Genomic DNA, 19,619 nt, shown 5'->3' with positions numbered 1-19,619 from the left:
CTCAAATAAGACAATTTCTATCAGGAATAAATTATAGAAGGTTTCCAATCCCAGCCACACTTACTTGGGAGTAAGTCCCAATGAACTTAATGGAACTTATTTTTGAGTAGGCATATATAAGAATAAACTGTTCATCTGTCACAGCATACACAACAGCCTTCAGGGTTAGAACTTTGCAGGATCTAAGCAGTCTGGGATACCAACTGGATGAGAGATTGCTAGGAGCCCTACATAACCCACTTTCGGTCGCAAGGAAGGAAAGCAGGCCAGAAATAAAACAAACATCCCAAGGGTGGTGGTGGAGCACAAGAATCTTGTGGCACATTTAGCCTAGTATAAACTTAAGTTGACTGCAGCCATTATCCTCACACGTCTCCAGTCAGACTGGACTGCAGTCCACAAAAGCTGATGGCTAGAGTATTTCTGTTAACACCACCTTCTGAATTAAAATAACTGAATTAAAACACAAAACACCACATTTTGGTTACCTTCCAAAAATTAATAGATTACTCTTTTCATATTTCCAGAAAATAAAACTGGCTGCATTTACTGGCAGTACATCACCTACCTAGCACATGTTTTAAAGTGTTAAAAAACTAACAAAAATAAGAACCTGAAACAAATACACACACACCACCACTTTCTGCCTCTCAAATCACAAAATTGGTAAAAAAAACCCATTTTCAAACACCCTTATCAATGGCTTTGTTAAAATAAAAGCCTTATCAACATGCATTGGATATCTCATCCCTGCCCCCAAAACACCTATATCTGGTTGGCAAGCAGAAACTTAAAAATCTTCATCATTGATTTCGTACAAGCAACACAGGCATGCACCTCTCAACAACCAACCCAACCACCTCTTCTGCCTCCTGTGCCTGTACAGCAGATCCTTGAGTGCAAATAGTTTTTGCCCTTCTCCAATTGGCTGTTTATTTTTTTTCTTTGTCTTTGTTTTTATAAATTGTATAACTTAATCTATACAAATTGTAAGCTGCCTGGGGCATCTTTGACAGCAGAGGAAAGGCGGGGTATAAATCATTTAAATAAATGAATAATGTATAAGTCAAAGGGTGTTCACAGAGCCACTTTCTGTGCCATCACCACTGGCCCCTCTCCTTGGACCCAGGAGCAGCTTCTTCTCAAAGGACTCCAGCGGGAGGCTCTGCCTCACCTACCTCCCCTTCCACCACATGTCCCTGGGATGGAAATGTGTGTGGGTTCACAGAGCCACTTTCTGAGGCTTCACCACCAGCCACTTTCCTTGAACCCCAAAAGCAGCAGCTTCTTTTCCTTTTAGAAGGTCTTCAGCAAGGAGGCTCTGCCTCCCTAGGAAAGAGTGTGTGTGTGTGTGTGTGTGTGTGTGAGAGAGAGAGAGAGAGAGAGAGAGACTTCCTGCGGCCTCACCACCAGCCACTCTCCTTGGACGCAAGAGCAGCTTCTTCTCTATCTCTTTGAAGGACTGCAGTGGGGAGGCTCTGCCTCACTACCCACCGCATGCCCCTGGGATGAAAATACGTGTGCGTGTTCACAGCCACTTCCTGGGGCCCCACCACCAGTCACTCTCCCTGGCCACAGGAGCAGCTTCTCCTCCCCCTACCCCCCTTACCCAGGGTCCCTGTTGCCTGCGCTCCTCCACTGGGCCTTTCCCAGCCCCCACAGCGCCCTCTGCGTTGCTCTGGTGCCACCGACTATGTGCCTCCCCCACCTCTACAAGGATCATGGGGGGGAGGGGAACAGAGGGGGGAAGGGGCGAGGAGAGAGGAGGACTGACTGGCACCCACCGCAGCCAATGGAGGGTCTCCGCTCCTTCCTCTCGCGCGCCCTTCGGCCTCCCTCACGCCGCGCTTCAGCCAATCAGGAGCGCGCTCGAGAAAGAAGAGGGGAAGGGGCGAGGAGGCGGGGCAAGGACTGACTGACACCCACCGCAGCCAATGCATGGCCGCCGTTCCTTTCTCTCGCGCGCCCTTCAACCAATCAGGAGCGCGCTCGAGGACTGGAGGCGAGGGGAGGAGGACGCCCGCGCTATCCTTCTGAGGAGCCCCTCCCTCGCGCGCCCTGACAGACCCCCCAACGGCTCGCCGGCCGCCCCTCAGAGACTCGCTCACCCGCTCGGGCTCTCCTTCTGGGTCGGTGACTCTCCCTTCCCGCTCTCTCCTCGGAGACTTAAACAGCCGTGGTGGTGACAGCGTCTGAAGAAGTCTACCCTGAGGGCCGCAAACAGGAAGTGCGTCACGCGCTCGCACACGTCACGGCGCTTGTACGTCGCCTGAAGGAAAGAGGAAGTCCTAGCTCTGCTTTCCGCCAGCGCTCGGTCTTTCCCGAAGTTTCTAGAACAGGCTCTCTTCTACGCATGCGCAGCCACGCCCACTAGAACAGGGCTTCTGCTCATGCGCCGCCGTGCCACCCTTTGCAGTCAGTTCCTTTGGCCGCTAGGGGGCCGTCCAGAGCTATGGGTCTCCCGCGCTCCGGCAGCTCATGCAAGTTCACGCAGCAACAATCCCCACGTGCCATGACTGGGGCGCTGCGGTGGGCAAAATGAGTCCAACCTTGGCCATGCTGTGATTGCACAGCTGCCCTCCCCCAGATAACCCGGCCCTTCCTGCTCCCCCCTCCAGGACGCCTGGGCTGGTGAAAGGTTGAGGCTGCAGTCCCAGCCACACTTTCCTGGGAGTAAGCCCATTGACTCTAGTGGGGCTTCCTTCTGAGTAGACCTGCCTAGGAGTGGGCTCTGAGGCCGCCATCCTAGCCACACTTTCCTGGGAGTAAGCCCCATTGACTATAGTGGGGCTTCTCAGTAGACATGCATAGGGTTGGGCTCCTCAGCTACAATCCTATCCACATTTTCCTGGAAGCATGTATTTTAGCATCCATGCAACTAATGCATTTCTTAAGAATGCAACTGTGCTTAGGTCTGCTTAAGCCATTTCTGCCAACGTGGCATACATGCAACAAGGATGAAAACAAGCAGCACTTGGGTGGCGCAGGTCTAATGCAGGAGAGTTAGAACAGACAAAAGAAAATATTTCTTTACTCTGCATGTAATAGTCTGTGGAACTCCTTGCCACAATATGTGGTCATGGCATGACCTAGGTGACTTTGAAAAGGGATTTGACAGATTCCCGGAAGAAAAATCCATCACGTTACAAGCCATGATAGGTATGTGCAACTTCCTGGTTTTAGAAATAGGCTACCTCAGAACACCAGATGTAAAGGACACCAGGGCACCAGGTTTCTTGTTGTCCTATGTATTCCCTGAGGCATCTGGTGGGGCACTGTGCAATACAGGAAGCTGGACTAGATGCGCCCTTGGCATGATCCACCAGGGCTCTTCTTATGCTGTTATGTGTCTTTTTAAGTCACTTATCCCACTACCCTTTGTCCAAAGGACACAGGGTGGTGTATGTGGTTCTCTCCCTCTCTGTTATCCTGAGAACTTTGTGAAAGAGACTGAAAAGTATTAAGTAGACCTGAGTGAAGATTTGAAGCTATTGCTCTTAGGTTCTTGTCCACTCTACAGCACCTGCTACAACAGTAGTATCTGTAATGGTATAGATCAGTGGTCTTTAACCTCAATAAAGTATGAGACTGGGCACCCACCATACATCCTGCCCTCCTCCCAGGACACTACACACCCACCCCACCCGCTTCCTACTCTTAACCCCCATTACATCTTCCCAGCATTGTTTGCTATAGCCAATGTTCTTGTTAGAGAGAGCAGAAAAAGTTACCATGAAGTGTGGCACTAGTGAAAGTTATTTTAACACAATTGCTAAGAAACTGAACAGGACTGGAACACTGTCTCCTGGTACCTGAAGGGGTACACCAAATGCCTCCTCCTTTACCTCTAGTGGTCTAGTGTAGTAGTCTTTTTCATTCCCATAAATTACAGAGATCCTACAACTGAGGCTTCACAACCCTGTTGGGGTTCTGACACCAAGGTTGAAGAACACTTGTATAGATGATTTTCTCGATTGTTTGAATCAATTTGCTCAGAAGTTCTGTGCATTTCAAACCTTTCATTAGAAACAAAAATATGCGGTGTTCCTCACAACAGGCAGGGCATTTTGTCTGTCTTTAACTTCTGAACAATTCCCTGAGACATCTGTCTCTTGGCATCTTCTGAGATGCAACAGGGATTGTATTTGGAAGGCAACTATTCCACAATTAAAACTTGCCAAGGCTGAAATTCTACCCCAGTTGTAGCCAGTCACCCCATCATAGATGGGAGGTGAATTTAGAGCTTTTGCTCCTTTAAAACAAAGGTTGGCTAAAAAGTTCTGATTAGGGAACAGGTTCACAGTACAAACTAAAAGGAGTTAGATCCTCTTTTCCACAAAAGGTCCCCTCCTGGAGAAACTTGGTTGGCAACCTTCAGTCTCAAAAGACTATGGTATAAGCCTACAGAACCCAGTATTCCCTGGCAGTCTCCCATCCAAGTACTAACCAGGCCTGACGCTGCTTAGCTTCTGAGATCAGACAAGATCAGGCATGTGCAGGGTAACTTCCTGTTATGTGTCTGAAAAGGATTTCCTGGTTTCTATTGCATCTAATATTCTCTTGCAGGGTTTTCCCCACAGCAGTAGGAAAAAAACCCAGCTTGACACATCGTTAGAGGTGCTTGTTTCCTGCAAGATAGAATTGCAACCTAAATCTTACTGACCACAATGGGATTACTTCTAGGTAAAATAAATAACACCATTTTCAAACACCTCTTCACATGGTTTATAGTTCTGGTTGAAATACTTTTTTTTCTTCCTATCCCATGAAATGAAAGCTGCTCATAGAAATCAATGATGAAATTCAAAATTTTAGAAGTGATTGGGCAGCAATTGTCCATGTTTCCCCCCCCCCCAGGTGTCTCTCTACCAACAGAGAGGAATTCAAACTTTTCTAAGTCAAATTTTACACTGCAATGGAAAAAGGTGCATTTTCTAAAATTCAGCCTTCTGTACAATTCCCTCTGAACTTGAAAATTAATTTGATCTTGAAAAATAATTTGATTGTTTTTTTATTGTTTTTCAAATTGGACTTGAAAAAATAATTTGATCATTCTCAAAAACCTTTTTAGGGTGCAACAGACCTGAGCATGCACACCAATAGAACTCACAAGCTTCTATACACAATCACTGGATTTGGGCTTGGATTTGTGTATACTTTGACTGACTTTTGTTGCTAAGGCTGCAATCCATTGACTAGACAGGCAACACTATCCCAGGTAGTGTGGATATAACATATTTCTAACCTCCACTAGACAGGCAACACAAACTGTAATGCATTAGCAAGAGAGTAATGAAGAAAAAGAGCCTGTTAAGCGCCACCTTGTGGCTGTAAGACACTCCAGAAAGAGACCAAGTCAGGCAGTGGTGTTCAATCTCTCCCCTCTCCGTTAATTCCTGATACTTACCAAGTAATGCCATCCCTAGAACTTCTGCTTGCTTGGAGAAACTTGTTACTATTTTGTGCCAAACTACAATATATATTATCATCCCCATCAGAAATGCAGCTGTAACTGGGTAAGATTTGGGAAGTAAACAACAAATTCTGCTTATTATGTAAAGCAGTGATTTTCAACCTTTTTCATTTCACAGCACACTGACAAGGCACTGAAATGGTCAAGGCACACCACCAGGTTGTTGACAATTGACAAGGCACACCATGCTACCAGTGGGGGCTCACATCTCCCATTGGCCCTATTAATAAATGACCTTCCCCTATATTCCTGTGGCACACCTGTGGACCACTTGCGGCACACCAATGTGCCATGGCAGTGGTTGAAAATGACTGATGTAAAGCCTCATGAATCTCTATGATAGAGTAGTCCCTCTCCCCAGGTGTGGCTTCTCACAATGGGAAAATGTGCATTTTCTAAAATTCAGCCTTCTGTACAATTCCCTCTGAACTTGACACACTTACAAAGGACAGTTTCGGAACAGGCATCATCTTTGGAAATTTAGTTCCCAACAGTTTCAGAACCAGGTGTAAATTTCTACCATTCCTAGTAATTATACTGTGGTTTATTTGGAAGGGTGCAGGATGGCAGGAGATACCTGACAAATCTACTATACCAATAAAAAGGAGATGGTGATGATAATATTTATGTACCACTTTTCAACAAAAGTTAACAAAGCAGTTTACAAAGAAATCCAAATAACTGGCTCCCTGCCCCAAAAGGACTCTGAAAAGATGCAGGAGAAATACCAGCAACAGCCACCAGAAAAGACACTAGGCTGGAGTAAAGAGGGAATGTTACTCTCCCCCTACTAAACATAAGCATCACTTGAAAAAACCTCTTTGTCCAGTTAGCAGGAGTGATGCAATAGCTGTCTGCTAGAACAGGGGTGCCCAAACCCTGGCCCGGGGGCCACTTGTGGCCCTCAGGGACTCCCACCCCGGCTTGCAGGGAGCACCCAGTCTCCAATCAGCCTCTGGCCCTCCAGATACTTGCTGAAGCCCACGCTGGCCCAAAGCAACTGCTCTCAGTGTGAGAGTGACTGTTTGACCTCTTTCATGAGCTGTAGGCCGAGGACTCCCTCCACTGCTTGTTTCATGTATGTGATGCAGCAGTGGCAGTGAAGGAAAGGCTGGCCTTGCTTTGTGCAAGACCTTTTATTGGCCTTGAGATATTGAGCCTCCATTTGCCTGAAGATAACATCCGAAGGTCACCAGTTCGAGGCCACCGGCACCAGGCGACCTTGAAGCAGCTGACAAGCTGAGCTGAGCTATTCCATCTGCTCTGAGCGTGGGAGGATGGAGGCCAGAATGTGCGACCAGACCAAGAAAGAAACATCTGAATGTTGTGATTTCTTGAAAGATAGAAACCTTCTTTCAAATTGTAAAAATCCCTACGGGGATTTAAATTGCCTGCCTATGTAAACCACGTTGAATAAAGTCTAAGGAGAAATCTGAGGACCAAGAAAGGCGGTATAGAAATACCTGTATTATTATTATTGTTATTGTTATTATAAGTTCCATCTCTAATATATTCCTTTATATAAATTTATTCAAATTTGAAATGTAAAATAATTTTTTTCCTGGCTCCCGACAGTGACAGAGAGATGATGTGGCCCTCCTGCCAAAAAGTTTGGACACCCCTGTTCTAGAAGGTTAAATCTCTTCTGTTATTAAGCAGACCCAGTGCGTACTGGGTAGAATTCAGAGAACTGTGCAGCTAGCTCCATATGCCCAGGTGTGCTTTGGACTTATATCTCTTGAAGACTAGCCCTCCAACCAGTTGGTAAATCACTGTTGAAACTGAGATTTTTTTTTTTAAGTCTGTGATATGAGTTAGTCAGGTATTCTAGCCTCCCCCCCCCCAAAAAAAGTCAAGAATTTCATTGTCCTGGTGCAAACTATTGGTCTCTAGACCTAGTTCCGTGCTATTTTGCAATCTCAGACTTATCTTGGGTTCTCTGCAGTTCGGTATTGTGATGCCACTTTGGAAACTATTTGTCTTGTGCACAATAGGAGCAAATGCAATTACCAGCCATTTAATAATGTGGCATAACTCTGATGAAACCTTAAAAATACTACCATTCAATAGAAAGTGTAATTTTCATTTTACAACTTACAAACATGACAGGTTTAAGAAAACAAATTAACTCAGTTGGAAAATAACTTCAAAATATTTAATGCTTGGGTATATAAAATAAATACTTTAAAGAGGACAGGTTCAAATTTCATTTTTAAGAGAAGGCAGCAGTCCTGTTCTACAGTTCTTCTGTACTAAGTTCCATAATCTATATTTAAAAACAAAACAAAAACAAGCAGCCAACTGTCAGGAACAAAATAAGCAGGGTATTGTAACAGTTATAAATAAAACAGCTTAGAGCAAAACCAAAAAAGAAAACAATTGTTTTATTTCTGTACATAGAGACTACAAATAGCATTTTTAACACTTCATTTCTTATCCAAATCATGAAATTATACATTTTGTACTAACACTAGTAAACATCTTAAAATCACTCAGAGCTCTTCTGCACATTTAAAATATATTGCTGTTTACTGCTAATTAAATATGAAATTCAGGAGCTTCCTGCAGCAGTAAAATAGTTTCTTCAGTTGTAAAGTTTTCAGGTCTCTTTCAATTGATGATAAAGGACACACTTGATTCTGCTTGTTAACTATTTAAGTTCCAATTATTTTAGAACAAATAATTTAGTGAGAATTGCACATGAAGACAGTGTTGACCCAGTGCTAGGACCATTTCTGAAACATGAAACCAATGTTTCCCTTGGCAAACAGTCAAGTATCACATTCCCCTCCTTAGTGTCCAAGCAGACCTGCTAACTGAGCATATGGATTCATAGCTGCTTTGTCATGAAAAATAATGAAAAACAAATCAGTTTCTACACCAAGCACAGTTATCATGAATGGAGAAAACTAATGAAGGTATAGGAACACCTGCAAGCTTTCAGATACAGGAGAGAATTCAGAACTGAAGCATCAGGCTTTATTTTCGTAGTTACAAGCATTTTGTTCTTCAAAGTCACAACTATTGAATGTATTCTATATGCCAAATAAAGTTTGATACATTTTAAAAATAGTCTACAGGCACAAAGGAGACAATGTAACAGAATAAAGAAAAAAGTGGACAGTTACACCATTGCAACAATGTCCAGTTGATCATGACATAGATTAAGGAAGTAAAAGAAGAATAGTGATGCTCATCCAAGTTCTGGAAGGTATTTTTTAAAAATACATACTAAACGTTTCCCCCCAATGCCTACCATGGTAATAAAAATGCAATTTGTGTTCAGTCACAACAATTACAGGTGCAGAAACATCTGTAAACAATTCCTTGAAAAAAATGTGCAATTGCAGTAATTTTTTAGCCTGTGTTCTGGGAAACCTGCAAATTGTCACCTCCCCAATCCAAGGACATCACCCTGTTTCTTCGCAGTGGGCTGTTCTGTTCATTGCTTTATCGCCAGCTTGTGGAGTTATTTGTGTTTGAATAGCACAAAGCCAAAGCTTATCTTTGGTTATTTTCACTAAGGTGTTCCTGTGCCCAAATATGCTTTTTCATAGAAAGCCTATCAAATTGCACACAAAATGTATTATTTTGAATCAGAACAATGTAGCATCAATGTAGTTAAATGCTAATGAACGAGAGCAACATCTTGTGTTAAACTGGAACCTAGTTGAGAGTTTGACGGCAAAGGTGAGGTGTAGAAACCTATATGAAGTATGGGTGTTGCTTATGGAGTAGGCACTGATTACTCAACAGAGTGTTTGATTCAACTTCAGCTCAGCTCAAATCCAGCAGCACATTCAATGGCATAAAGAAGTTTACTCCGCATAAGATTTTCATCATAAAATTCTGGAAGCTTCAGTAGATTCATGCAAGTACTAGCAGTGGGTAGTCTCTCTAAATCAGAGCCGCCATTATGTACACAAAAGGCAGGATACAATTCCTGGCAAGGCAGAAAAAACACAAAAATGAACAAACTGGAATAGATTTCCAGCAAAGGAAAAGAAAAAATAATTTCACTGGCATTTCCAAACAGCATTTCCTTTGATCTTCCTAAAATAACTCCTAAATTCAAACAGCAAAACTGTAATTGCAACTATCACATTGACTTGTGAAGATGCAGTTATCTTTAAATGTAGAATGTTAATATGTTAATATGTTTTTATTTGTTTTAAATTATGTTAATATGTTTTTATTTGTTTTAAATTATGTTTTTTAATCTGTTGTAAACCACCTTGAGTCCCTTCGGGGAGAAAGGCGGGGTAAAAATAAAGTTATTATTAATTATTATTATTATTATTTAAATGCATGTAAAACCCTGAAATGTGACTACAATGGCTCAAATGGCCGTTCCCCCCTTTTTAGTCTATTCTTATATTTCAGTTGTTCAACATGGACTAACATGATGCCTGCTTTAGAGTCTAGCCAGCTAAAAATTCAAAGAACAGCTAAATGTTCCTTAAGACCAGAAGAGATTTCAGTTTGTTTTTGTTGAACAGCAGCCTGCCCATGTTTCCATGGCGAGCTGTTTTTTAAGACAGAAGGGAGTTTCAAAAGCAGTTTCCGATACACCATGAGGGTAAGTGGCTAAAAGGAAAATGTTCTGCTGAGGTAGTCAAAGTTTTTTGTGTAAGCTTAAGCAGGTCTTCAGTTCTCAGTCTCTCTCAAGAACCTCCTGTTGATTTCACCTAACCTGTTTTTAGCTATTATGCATGTGTTAAAAATTAAGTGGGTGCAATTTTAAGTAATTAAAATTACTTAAAATTTTAAAACCACTATTTTAAGTAAAATTTCCCTGAATGTTTAGAACAGGGTTCTCCAGACCCTGTCCTATGGGCCAGATCCAGCACCCTGCCTTTTCCCTCCTCCGTGTGAATGGTGCTTACCGTTCTGCGAGGGAGCCATCCTTCACCACCGATCTCCCCCAAACTGAGTTCTGGCCCGCCGCTTCTGGGTTCCGTTGCCTCAGCAGCCACTGTGCCTGGATTTCTGAGCAGGCACGGTGGCCTGGAGCTCAGTTTGGACGAGAATGGTGGTGAGGAAGAACCAGCAGAACGGCCAATGCCGGTTGTTCCTGGGACGCCCTTCCCATTGTGCAGCGGTCTCTAATTTGGAGACGCCTGGTTTAGAAAATCAAATCTCACCCCAAGAGGAGTGCATAGGACATTTATATGCCATATCCAGACTTCTACTTTCATTGGTAAAGTGTGTATTAATTTTATCAAATGTGTTAGTGAGTGAAAATAGATTGTCTAGTTTTAGAAACTGAAAAAAAAAATCTAACACCCAAATCCGGGAGGTTAATGAGATTTTAAGTTAAATTATTGTTTAAATGAAGGCCTTAAAATGTATGTCATAGCTAAAATGCTGTATTTTTAGTGTTCCTTTCCAAATGCTAATTGAATTTTCCTACTTTAAGCCTTAAAAATGTTAAAAATGAAGTTCTATATTGAAGTGTCACGCCAAGGGCACCGTTTGTTGCATAATTAAATACCATGCAACGGGAATCTGCAATAGTAGGGAAGTAAGAAGCACCATCAATTTATTGTGTGACCTGATTGTAACTTAACAGTTTTCAACTGCACTTTAATGATTTTTTTTGTCTGTAACAATCTCATTTATTAAACTTATTAAACTTTAATTAGCTTTAGCACATGTTATTGTGAGCCCAGGCAGTTGGCAGAGAAGGTTCCTTTTTTTCCCTTCTCTTAAATGCTGCAAGTCCTGATTGTGCTATTTATAAGTAAAATACTTCCAAATGAGTCTGAACTAACTTTAGCAATGATGAAGGATCCACAACATTTCATAGACAAGATTTCAAAGCTAGGCTATTGGAAAGCTATGTTCTTAACAGTAATGTTTCATTATCTTCTATTTTAATACAGCTATGTACAATTAATTACTGAAGACATTTTGCACTAATTGCTGCCCTCAATACATTTCTTTTGTTAAATGAATCCACTTATTACATGGCAAGTACTAATTACTACTTACAGTACATGGTGCTCTTCATCTTCAGAATACTGCAGAAGCATTTATTAGAGATACTGAATACTATTTTTCTGAACATTCCTCTGTGGTTTAAAGGGGGTCATATCTTCAGGGGGAACAACATGGTAACAGTATATCTTCCTCACTTTGGTGGACAAACATTAACTGCTCTTGGTACTGGACATATTCATCAACTTAAGTAGTTATCACATAGCAGTAATAGCTGTCGGGAATCACTGCCCATAAGTCGTATTATGGAGAAAGCTGTTTTTCTTTCCTATTTACCCATGCCAAATAATATGTGTTAAAGTGACAGGATTTTTCTGGGTAGGCACGGACACTAGGAAGAACTAGCTAAGATACAGAATAGCTGTATAGTATCATACTGTTTGGCCCAGCCAGCCAAACTCTCAAGAGACATTTCAAAGACAATTAAAATCCAGTCAAGTAAACAGGTGAGTGGAGATGTGTACGTATGGGTGGAGACTGGAGAATGCTGATGTTTGCAGCTAAACAGTGTAATTTATTCTGCACAATATGCATGTATTAAAACAAAATCTATGTACCTTTTAATAATGGATACAGATTGGTTAAGAAAGGATAATCTATTTATATAAGATGCTGTCCATCATGAAAACACCTAGAGAGGCCTTATTGCAGCTGCTGCTTCCTTGGGAGACACAGTTTGCAACAGAGCCTTCTAGGTTGTGCTGCCCAGTTTATGAAAAGTTCCACTGGAGATTATAACTACTCCTGCTAGCATTCCAAGGTGATAGGGTTAACACCTTTTTGTTCCACTTAGCCTTTAGTTGATGAGCTGCTTGTTATATTAATGGCTTTTGCAGCTTCTTTTACTCTATGCCATTTTTGTTGTGGAATTTTTTTCTTTTTGTTTTCATATTGTATTATATTTTAACCTTAAAAGCCTCCTTGAGCTGCTCAACAGGACTGGAAAGGAGGGGTATAAATGTTCTAAAATGAAATAAACAAGCTTGTTCATTCAGAGGGTAACAAAGTCTTTAGTTTAGGGTTTATAAGAGACACATTTATTTCTAACACAACTTAGCTTTGTGTGCAAATGTTGAATATATATGTTTATTATATCTTTTTCTAAAAATTTAATCTGTTAGTTAAAACATGATTGAATCCATAATAAACCAGACTGAAGTAGGATTAATTTTAAGCAATATTTAGAAAAGCAGATACCTTAAAGCCTAAAAGAGGAGGTCTTGAACAGCTTGTCACAAACTTGAGTAATTTACGTTTTTCTTCATCAGTGAAGCTTTCTACAACTCTCCAAAAGATTTTGATTACTGGGTGATCTGCAGAATAACCACCTAGAGTTTTTCAAAAGTAAATCAAATTCTGTTAACTGAACTGCACTGCAATTATACATGGTTAAACAACAAATATGTGAACTTACCTGGAATATATGAACTTGAGAAACTTGAATTTTAATGTTGTATAAATACTCTGCAGTCATACCATGCTGCAAGTTATCTCACTACTATCTTTTCACATTTCTTATAATACTCATGCAGGAAGCTAGAGGTGCATGCTGCACAGCCTACATATTCCAGCAAAGAACCACATGTGCTAAATTCCACTGGTACATCAATACTTTAGAGATTGATGGCGACAGAATGGCACATCCAATCCACATTAGAATTAGAAAATTCTGGTTTGCTTTTTTAGTAATGCAATGAATGCATAATACCTATGAGATTCAACACATGTTGGAAGCAGCCCAGACCTATGAATATTAGCCACAGACAAGTTCACACAGAAGAGAAACAGGGAAAACACGAAGGCTAATTGTGTCTCTGAGACAAAGGAGGTCTGGGCCAGTCCAGTTCCAGAAGGAGAAACATCTGGTAAACTCAGATATTTTGAACTGAGCCCATGGGGGAATAGAGGATGGAAACACAAATACTAATATATAATAGTTCAAATTCTTTGTGTTCAAGAATGTTCAATTGATTAGATATCTGCCTTTTACCAGCAGATACATGTTTTAATTGTTAATTATATTTAAATATAATTGCATATCAAAAAACTTAGTCAAAAATTTGAGACACGTTCAAGTCCAATCCTATACAAGTTACTCAGAAGTAAACCCCATTGTTCACTGGGATTTACTCCCAGGCAGGCATGTACAGGACTGCAGCCTAATGCACAGAATAACTTGCCTACAATGAACAATAGTCACTGCTAATTGGGCTGCATCTAAAGAAAATAAATGATGACTAAGCACCACTGAAATCAATGAGACAAGTTAGTCCCATTAATTTCAATGGAATGTGAGAGTCCTGACTTTCTTTGGATATAGCCCAATGTTAGAAGGTAAAGTGCTCTTTAATATTTTCTTTTAATCCATACTGTATAAAACCGCCTTAAAACCCCAATCATCAAAAATGTGCATTATATAAATGCATTAAAGTACTGTGAATCGAATCAGTATATCCTTGGAATATTCAATTTTTCGTTCATGGCACCTGGTCTCTCAATTTATCAGGCACTACAACTAGAACAGGGTCAAATCAAGTAAAGTTCTGAATTTGAGATTTGCAGCCTGATCTAGCTAAAGCAAGTCTCTTTAATTTCAATGTGAGAAAATTAACCACATCCTTAACTCTTTCACTGAAATCAATGAGACTTAATTGTGACTCACTTTCTTGGATTGGATCATTGATTTTGACTAGTGATGGCTCATTTATCACTTAATTACAATATACTTGCCTGAATAGTTTGTGAAAGTTTTAAGGTCATCCAGACTAATTGGAACTTGGGCACCAGAAATCAAAACCTAGAAAAGATGGAGGGGGGGGGGGGAGAAATGTCAATTCTTTGTAATTTTTATTTTATTAAATTGATTATTTTCTCCATATAGTAATTCAATACCTGAATTTCTTGCTGATCAAACATTCTAAGCCATTCAAGATTTACAACATTGGCAAGACCCTGTCTAAACGCAAGGCAATGTTGTCTGATCTGTTTGTTTAACCTGTAGTCAGCCACAAGATGGATGTATGCGATTCGGTTAGCACTGGTGACAGGAATATCCTTTCCACCTGGCTTCAGTTCAACCACCTGTAAACACAAAAATCTTTATGAAATAACTTATTTATTTTGTCATCCCAATCTTAGTATCATGTTTCAAAACACTTTAATGGTACAGCAGTCCACGTTACTTTTAATCAACTATTAATGCATTATTTGTATATAGCACCCTCAGCCTTGATGATCATTCACAGACCTAATAAAAATGGTATGGAGCAAATAAAAATGATAGGCCCTGCTCAAAGTAGCATACAGTCTAAATTCTGGGTACAGGGGAAAAGGCAAGGTTAACAGAGATAATGTAAGGAAACACTGTGAAAACCGCTGTACAACATTAAATCACCTTATTTCCAAAGTGAGCACTGCAATTGATCTTACAGAATGCTTCAAAAGTGAGAGATCTGATTGTTGATAAAATAACAGACAGTAGACAAAAGCAAGAGTATGGAAGAAACATCATCAAAATTAAATGCCAGAAATTCCCAAGAACAAACATCTGTACATTTGCCTCAGTCATGGTAGTCTGATATTGACATCTGACAGGACATACCGATACATGCAGTTATGCATATCAGCGTATGGTACATGTCTATGTTCTTGTCTGAAATTCACCTCAGCCATTCACAACTGTATTAACTTATCCCAAAGACATGATAGTGAGGACCAAATTACACATTTCTTTCTGTCACCAGTGAAACATACCCTTTCAGTTTGCACTCAAGCACAGAGAAGCAGTGCATGGAGAGGATGCATAACCCTTTCCTGTACAGCCATTTGTCTACTCCAGGGGTGGCCAAACCCCGGCCCTGGGGCCACTTGCAGCCCTCGAGGTGGCCCTCAGGGAGCCCCCAGTCTCCAATGAGCCTCTGGCCTTCTGGAGATTTGCTGGAGCCCACACTGGCCCGACGCAACTGCTGTCAGCATGTGGGTGACTGTTTGACCTCTCACATGAGCTGTGGGATGAGGGCTCCCTCCACTGCTTGTTGTTTCATGTCTGTGACGCAGCAGTAGCAGCAAAGGAAAGGCCAGCCTTGCTTTGTGCAAGGCCTTTTATAGGCCTTGAGCTATTGCAAGACCTTCATTCATTTCATATAAGTTCATCTTTAATATATTCATTTATGTAAATTTATTCAAATTTGAAATGTAAATTAATTCTCCCCCCCCCCCCCCGCCCCCAGCCCTCGACACAGTGTCAGAGAGATGATGTGGCTTTCCTGCCAAAAACTTTGGACATTCCTGGTCTACTCCAAACATACTCTTTCCCTGACAGGGGAAAACACAGGATGCAATTTTGAGCAAACAGCAAAGAGACAACTATTAAGCATCAGCTCGCCCTTGCTCCTCTGATGACATTTTCCAGTTAAAACACAAAAAGTAACTGCAGAAAGAAAGAGGCTCGTATTATGGATTTATAATGGTCCAATTACCCTTGGAGAGAGCCTAACATTCATATCCAAAGGGATGATACACTTGATGCACTTGAGTAATTTTGAGTTTAACTTATGCAGGTAAAGCTGCTCTGGAAATTAAATAATTTTACTTGCAAGTATAGAATATGTTATAAACATATGCAAAGCTATTCTGGAATTGTCCAATTTGAACACCGTGCAACAACAGGTGGACTTTTCTCCCCAACAGACCCCTCTCATGCTGCTGAGGACTACAGCTGAAAGCAATATTAAAACTGTGCTTCTTTGCCTTTTAACACAGAGCTATATTCCCAAAAACAGTCAAGCAACAACCATAAAGCAAAGGCAAGCATGAGCTGCTAATTGTGAGCAAGCAGAAAAGTGAGAGCAAGATCCTAAGCATATTTTTGCAAGAGTCTCTCCTCAGTTCAGTGAAATTCTTTTTAATTTAGTGGGAGCAATCCCAGTGGGTTTTTTCCTAGAAAATATGCTTACGATTCCAGACATCAAAGCTCTCCCCCCCCCACCAATTTAGGGTGGTTGAAAGTAGTTCCTGCATCTCCCAGCAACTGCACCATTTGTTCATTCTTAATTTTTATTTATTTATTTGCTTTCTCTAGTTAAAGATGCAAAGTAACAAGAACACCATTTATCTACATGGTGTCTCAGCATATTTGGCACTTTACACTAGAGGAGACTATGGGTTCCTAACCAAAGGGGCTCACAATTTTAGAATGAACACAAGGAAGACAACAAGGGGGGCAAAGAAGAGAGAGTGATGCTAGAGTGAAAAGAGAAGAATATGAAATTACGTCAAGCATACGTACTTGGGCTTCATCCTAGCAAGGTGAAGGGACTAAACTTTGGTTATTTAAAATGGGAGAACAGCCCATACCAAGTACATGTAATAGTTTAACCAGAAAATACAGGAGACAAGCAATGAAGCAGCAGCAGCAGCAGCACTTCTCCTTCCAGGTGGACCTCTAGCACTTCGACAGTCCACACTGTGAAGGCAGATGCTGCAACTGCTTTTACAGTCCAAGATATCACTTAAAAAGATTAAAGAACAACATAGAACACAGAGCAACACCTGGTGACTGCTCCATAATCACCAAGTGAGAAATAGGCATTTCAACATAAAAAAGGCTGGTGTGTACAGGCTTAATTTACTGTCAGTACCGTGTGATTATATGGAGGCAATTCCACTCTTAGAAGGAATCAAGAAGCATCTACCAAGGAAGCAACAGCCTAGTCTGTGACATCTTCTACCACTAGATGGCATACCATAACTAGAGAGAGTCTTCTCAAAATTACACAAGCCATAATTTATAGCTGCATGAATTGATACCCTTTTTAAAGCCTTTCCATTGTTAACATAAGTGAGAGAATGCACCTTCCATTGCTCAATATTCCTCTAAACCAGAAGGCTTTATCAGCATGGTGCGATATCAAAATAAAAGTGACCAATGTGAAGACTATACTAAACATACCGACCACAAATTTACAATCAGAGATGAGTGAAAGTAAACAACTCTAATCTGAAAAGTTTGGCAAGGCGAGAGAATGATAAAGACTCCTATAGTGAAAAAATCCAGGGCAGCTTCTGGAATTTATAACAGCTTCCCCAAACATTCTGGGCACACAGAATCCATATTCCAGTGAGCTATGATTCCATTTCAGAAGTAATATGTAAGACATATTTCAAATGGTCTGAGGATATCACCAGGCCATGCTACTTATTTGTATGCTTTTGGCAGGATAAATTCTCAGTGGACAACACCATGCATTCTGGATATCAGTGGACATGGTGGGGGCGGGGAGAAGCTTGTGCCTGGAGGCACTGTTGGCATCCTTCAGTCTCGGAAGACTATGGTATCGCGCTCTGAATGGTGGTTCTGGAACAGAGTACCCTCTCCAGTGCGCGAAGCCCTGGTAAAGTAGATATGGAGGATAGACTGTTTCCCATGCAGCAAATCCCCCCTCTCCACATTGCTGAAATGGTCCAATGGAAAGGCAGAGACCAGGAGTTGCCAGAACGTGACTGTGTTCAGCCATGAACTGCCTCAGGGACTCCGGCTCCGGAATTTGCCTCAAGGTTGACTCCTGAAGCCTTTTCCATAACTGGATGTAGCCCCAAGGCAGTGGACGTTTGGGATCAGAGTTTTCCTTCTCTCAGATGAGCTGCCTTCCCAGGCTAAGAGTGCCATCTACCCCGTGGCTGGAGGCATTATCAGAACACAATAGCCCCATCCTCCTAAATTACATACTCTTTGGGGAATGAAACCAATAGCCCTTTGGGCTGGTACTCATGAAAAGGCCAGACTAGAAAGTAATCAAACCTCTGTTCTCCTAACAATTAATATTAGGTTGCCTGGTCCCAAAAGAAGTCTTTACAGACTCTATTCCTTTTGAATAAGATAGCCTAGCAAAATATTGCCATTTCAAGACAGGAGGCATTCATTCTATAACGTTTGCAAAATGGTAATTGCTTGTCATATTCTATTAGCAAGTTCCAGGCGACACAAACACACATTCAACTCTTATATAAAACCAATTTTCAAATTCTTCTCACTGAAAAAGTTTGTGTTTGAAAGGACTGTGTCCTTCCTTGCAGTAGGACACAGTTTGAAGTCTGATGCGTACCATCATTAAGAGTGCAATTTATATTGTACAGTGCATGTTTTAGGCATTTGTAAGGTATTAAATGCATGTTGATGGGGAGTTTGTTTCGGGTGGATCAGGACAACAGAGACTGAATTCAGGTAAGATAGAGATACTGTGGGGGGGGGGGGATACTGATGCTCTTGGTGGAAGAATTCTGTCTGTTTTAGAGGGGGCTGCACTTGCCCTGAAAGAGAAAATATGCAGTTTGCCCTGAAAGAGAAAATGTCCACCAACTGTGGAGAAAAAACATCCAGTGAAAAGTATCCATACCTCTTTTCTGTTGTGATTATTTTCCCAATGTTGATGTTATATGTACTTTGGGAACCTGGCTGGCAGATGGATGGGGCACAAATACTTATTAAAAAAATTAAAAGCATTACATACTCCTGGACTCAGCACTGTCTCTGAATGCATAGGTGGTAGTGGTTGCCAGCAATGCCTTTTACCAGCTTTAGCTGGTTCATCAGTTGTGGTCTTACTTGGAAAAGTTGGACCTAGGCCCAGCTGCACTGATTATGTACAGGCTAGACTACTGTAGTGCACTGTACCTGAAGCTGTCTTTGAAGACAGTCCAGAGTTCTCCAGAAGCAAGTAACTGGGAGCCTATCACACCAATTTTGCACCAACTACAGGAGTTATCAATTTGTTTCTGGGCCAAATTAAAGTTCTAACCTTGACCTTTAAAGGTCAAGGTTAGAACTTAATGATCTGGGTCTACATTACCTAAAAGACCATCCACATTCATATCAACCTTCCTGGACTTTGAGATCTGTGACTGTGAACCTTTTGTGCCATTGACAGAAATGTATCTGCCAGCAACAAGAACTTTTCAGTGGTGAAACTCCCTTCATAATGAGATTTGAACAGTCCTTTTGCTTGTTTAATTTTAACAATGTCTATTTTAAGTTTTTCTCTATAAAAATTATACCTGCTTATGCTGGTGATTCATTGCTACTGGTTTTAGATACCGTTTTAGATTTGTTTTTAAACTGTTTCAACGTAACTTGCTTTGATATTTTAGA

The 19,619-nt window shown here is 41.2% G+C and overlaps 2 protein-coding genes across 3 annotated transcripts in view; both read right to left on the bottom strand.

Annotated features, from left to right (window-relative positions):
* Nucleotides 1–2,332, bottom strand: part of DNAJB6 (DnaJ heat shock protein family (Hsp40) member B6) — a 60,053-nt gene extending 57,721 nt beyond the window's left edge. The window contains exon 1 of one of the 2 annotated variants that reach the window (XM_066627398.1): nt 2,109–2,332. The gene's annotated coding sequence lies outside the window, so the exon portion shown is untranslated. Of the gene's footprint in view, nt 1–1,609; nt 1,713–2,108 lie in introns of those variants that run through there. The other variant, XM_066627399.1, reaches the window with a different exon arrangement.
* Nucleotides 2,333–7,841: 5,509 nt separating this feature from the next.
* Nucleotides 7,842–19,619, bottom strand: part of UBE3C (ubiquitin protein ligase E3C) — a 74,894-nt gene continuing 63,116 nt past the window's right edge. The window contains exons 20-23 of the mRNA XM_066629053.1: nt 14,366–14,554; nt 14,204–14,270; nt 12,671–12,801; nt 7,842–9,416 (exon numbers count right to left, since the gene is read on the bottom strand). Of these exons, the coding sequence (XP_066485150.1) occupies nt 9,246–9,416; nt 12,671–12,801; nt 14,204–14,270; nt 14,366–14,554 (558 nt within the window). The 3' untranslated portion in view covers nt 7,842–9,245. The remainder of the gene's footprint in view (nt 9,417–12,670; nt 12,802–14,203; nt 14,271–14,365; nt 14,555–19,619) is intronic.

Source organism: Tiliqua scincoides, chromosome 5, assembly GCF_035046505.1.
Source record: "Tiliqua scincoides isolate rTilSci1 chromosome 5, rTilSci1.hap2, whole genome shotgun sequence".
Taxonomy (NCBI): domain Eukaryota; kingdom Metazoa; phylum Chordata; class Lepidosauria; order Squamata; family Scincidae; genus Tiliqua; species Tiliqua scincoides.
The sequence above is the reverse complement of the archived record's forward strand: the minus strand, read 5'-3'. Positions and strand labels throughout refer to the sequence as shown.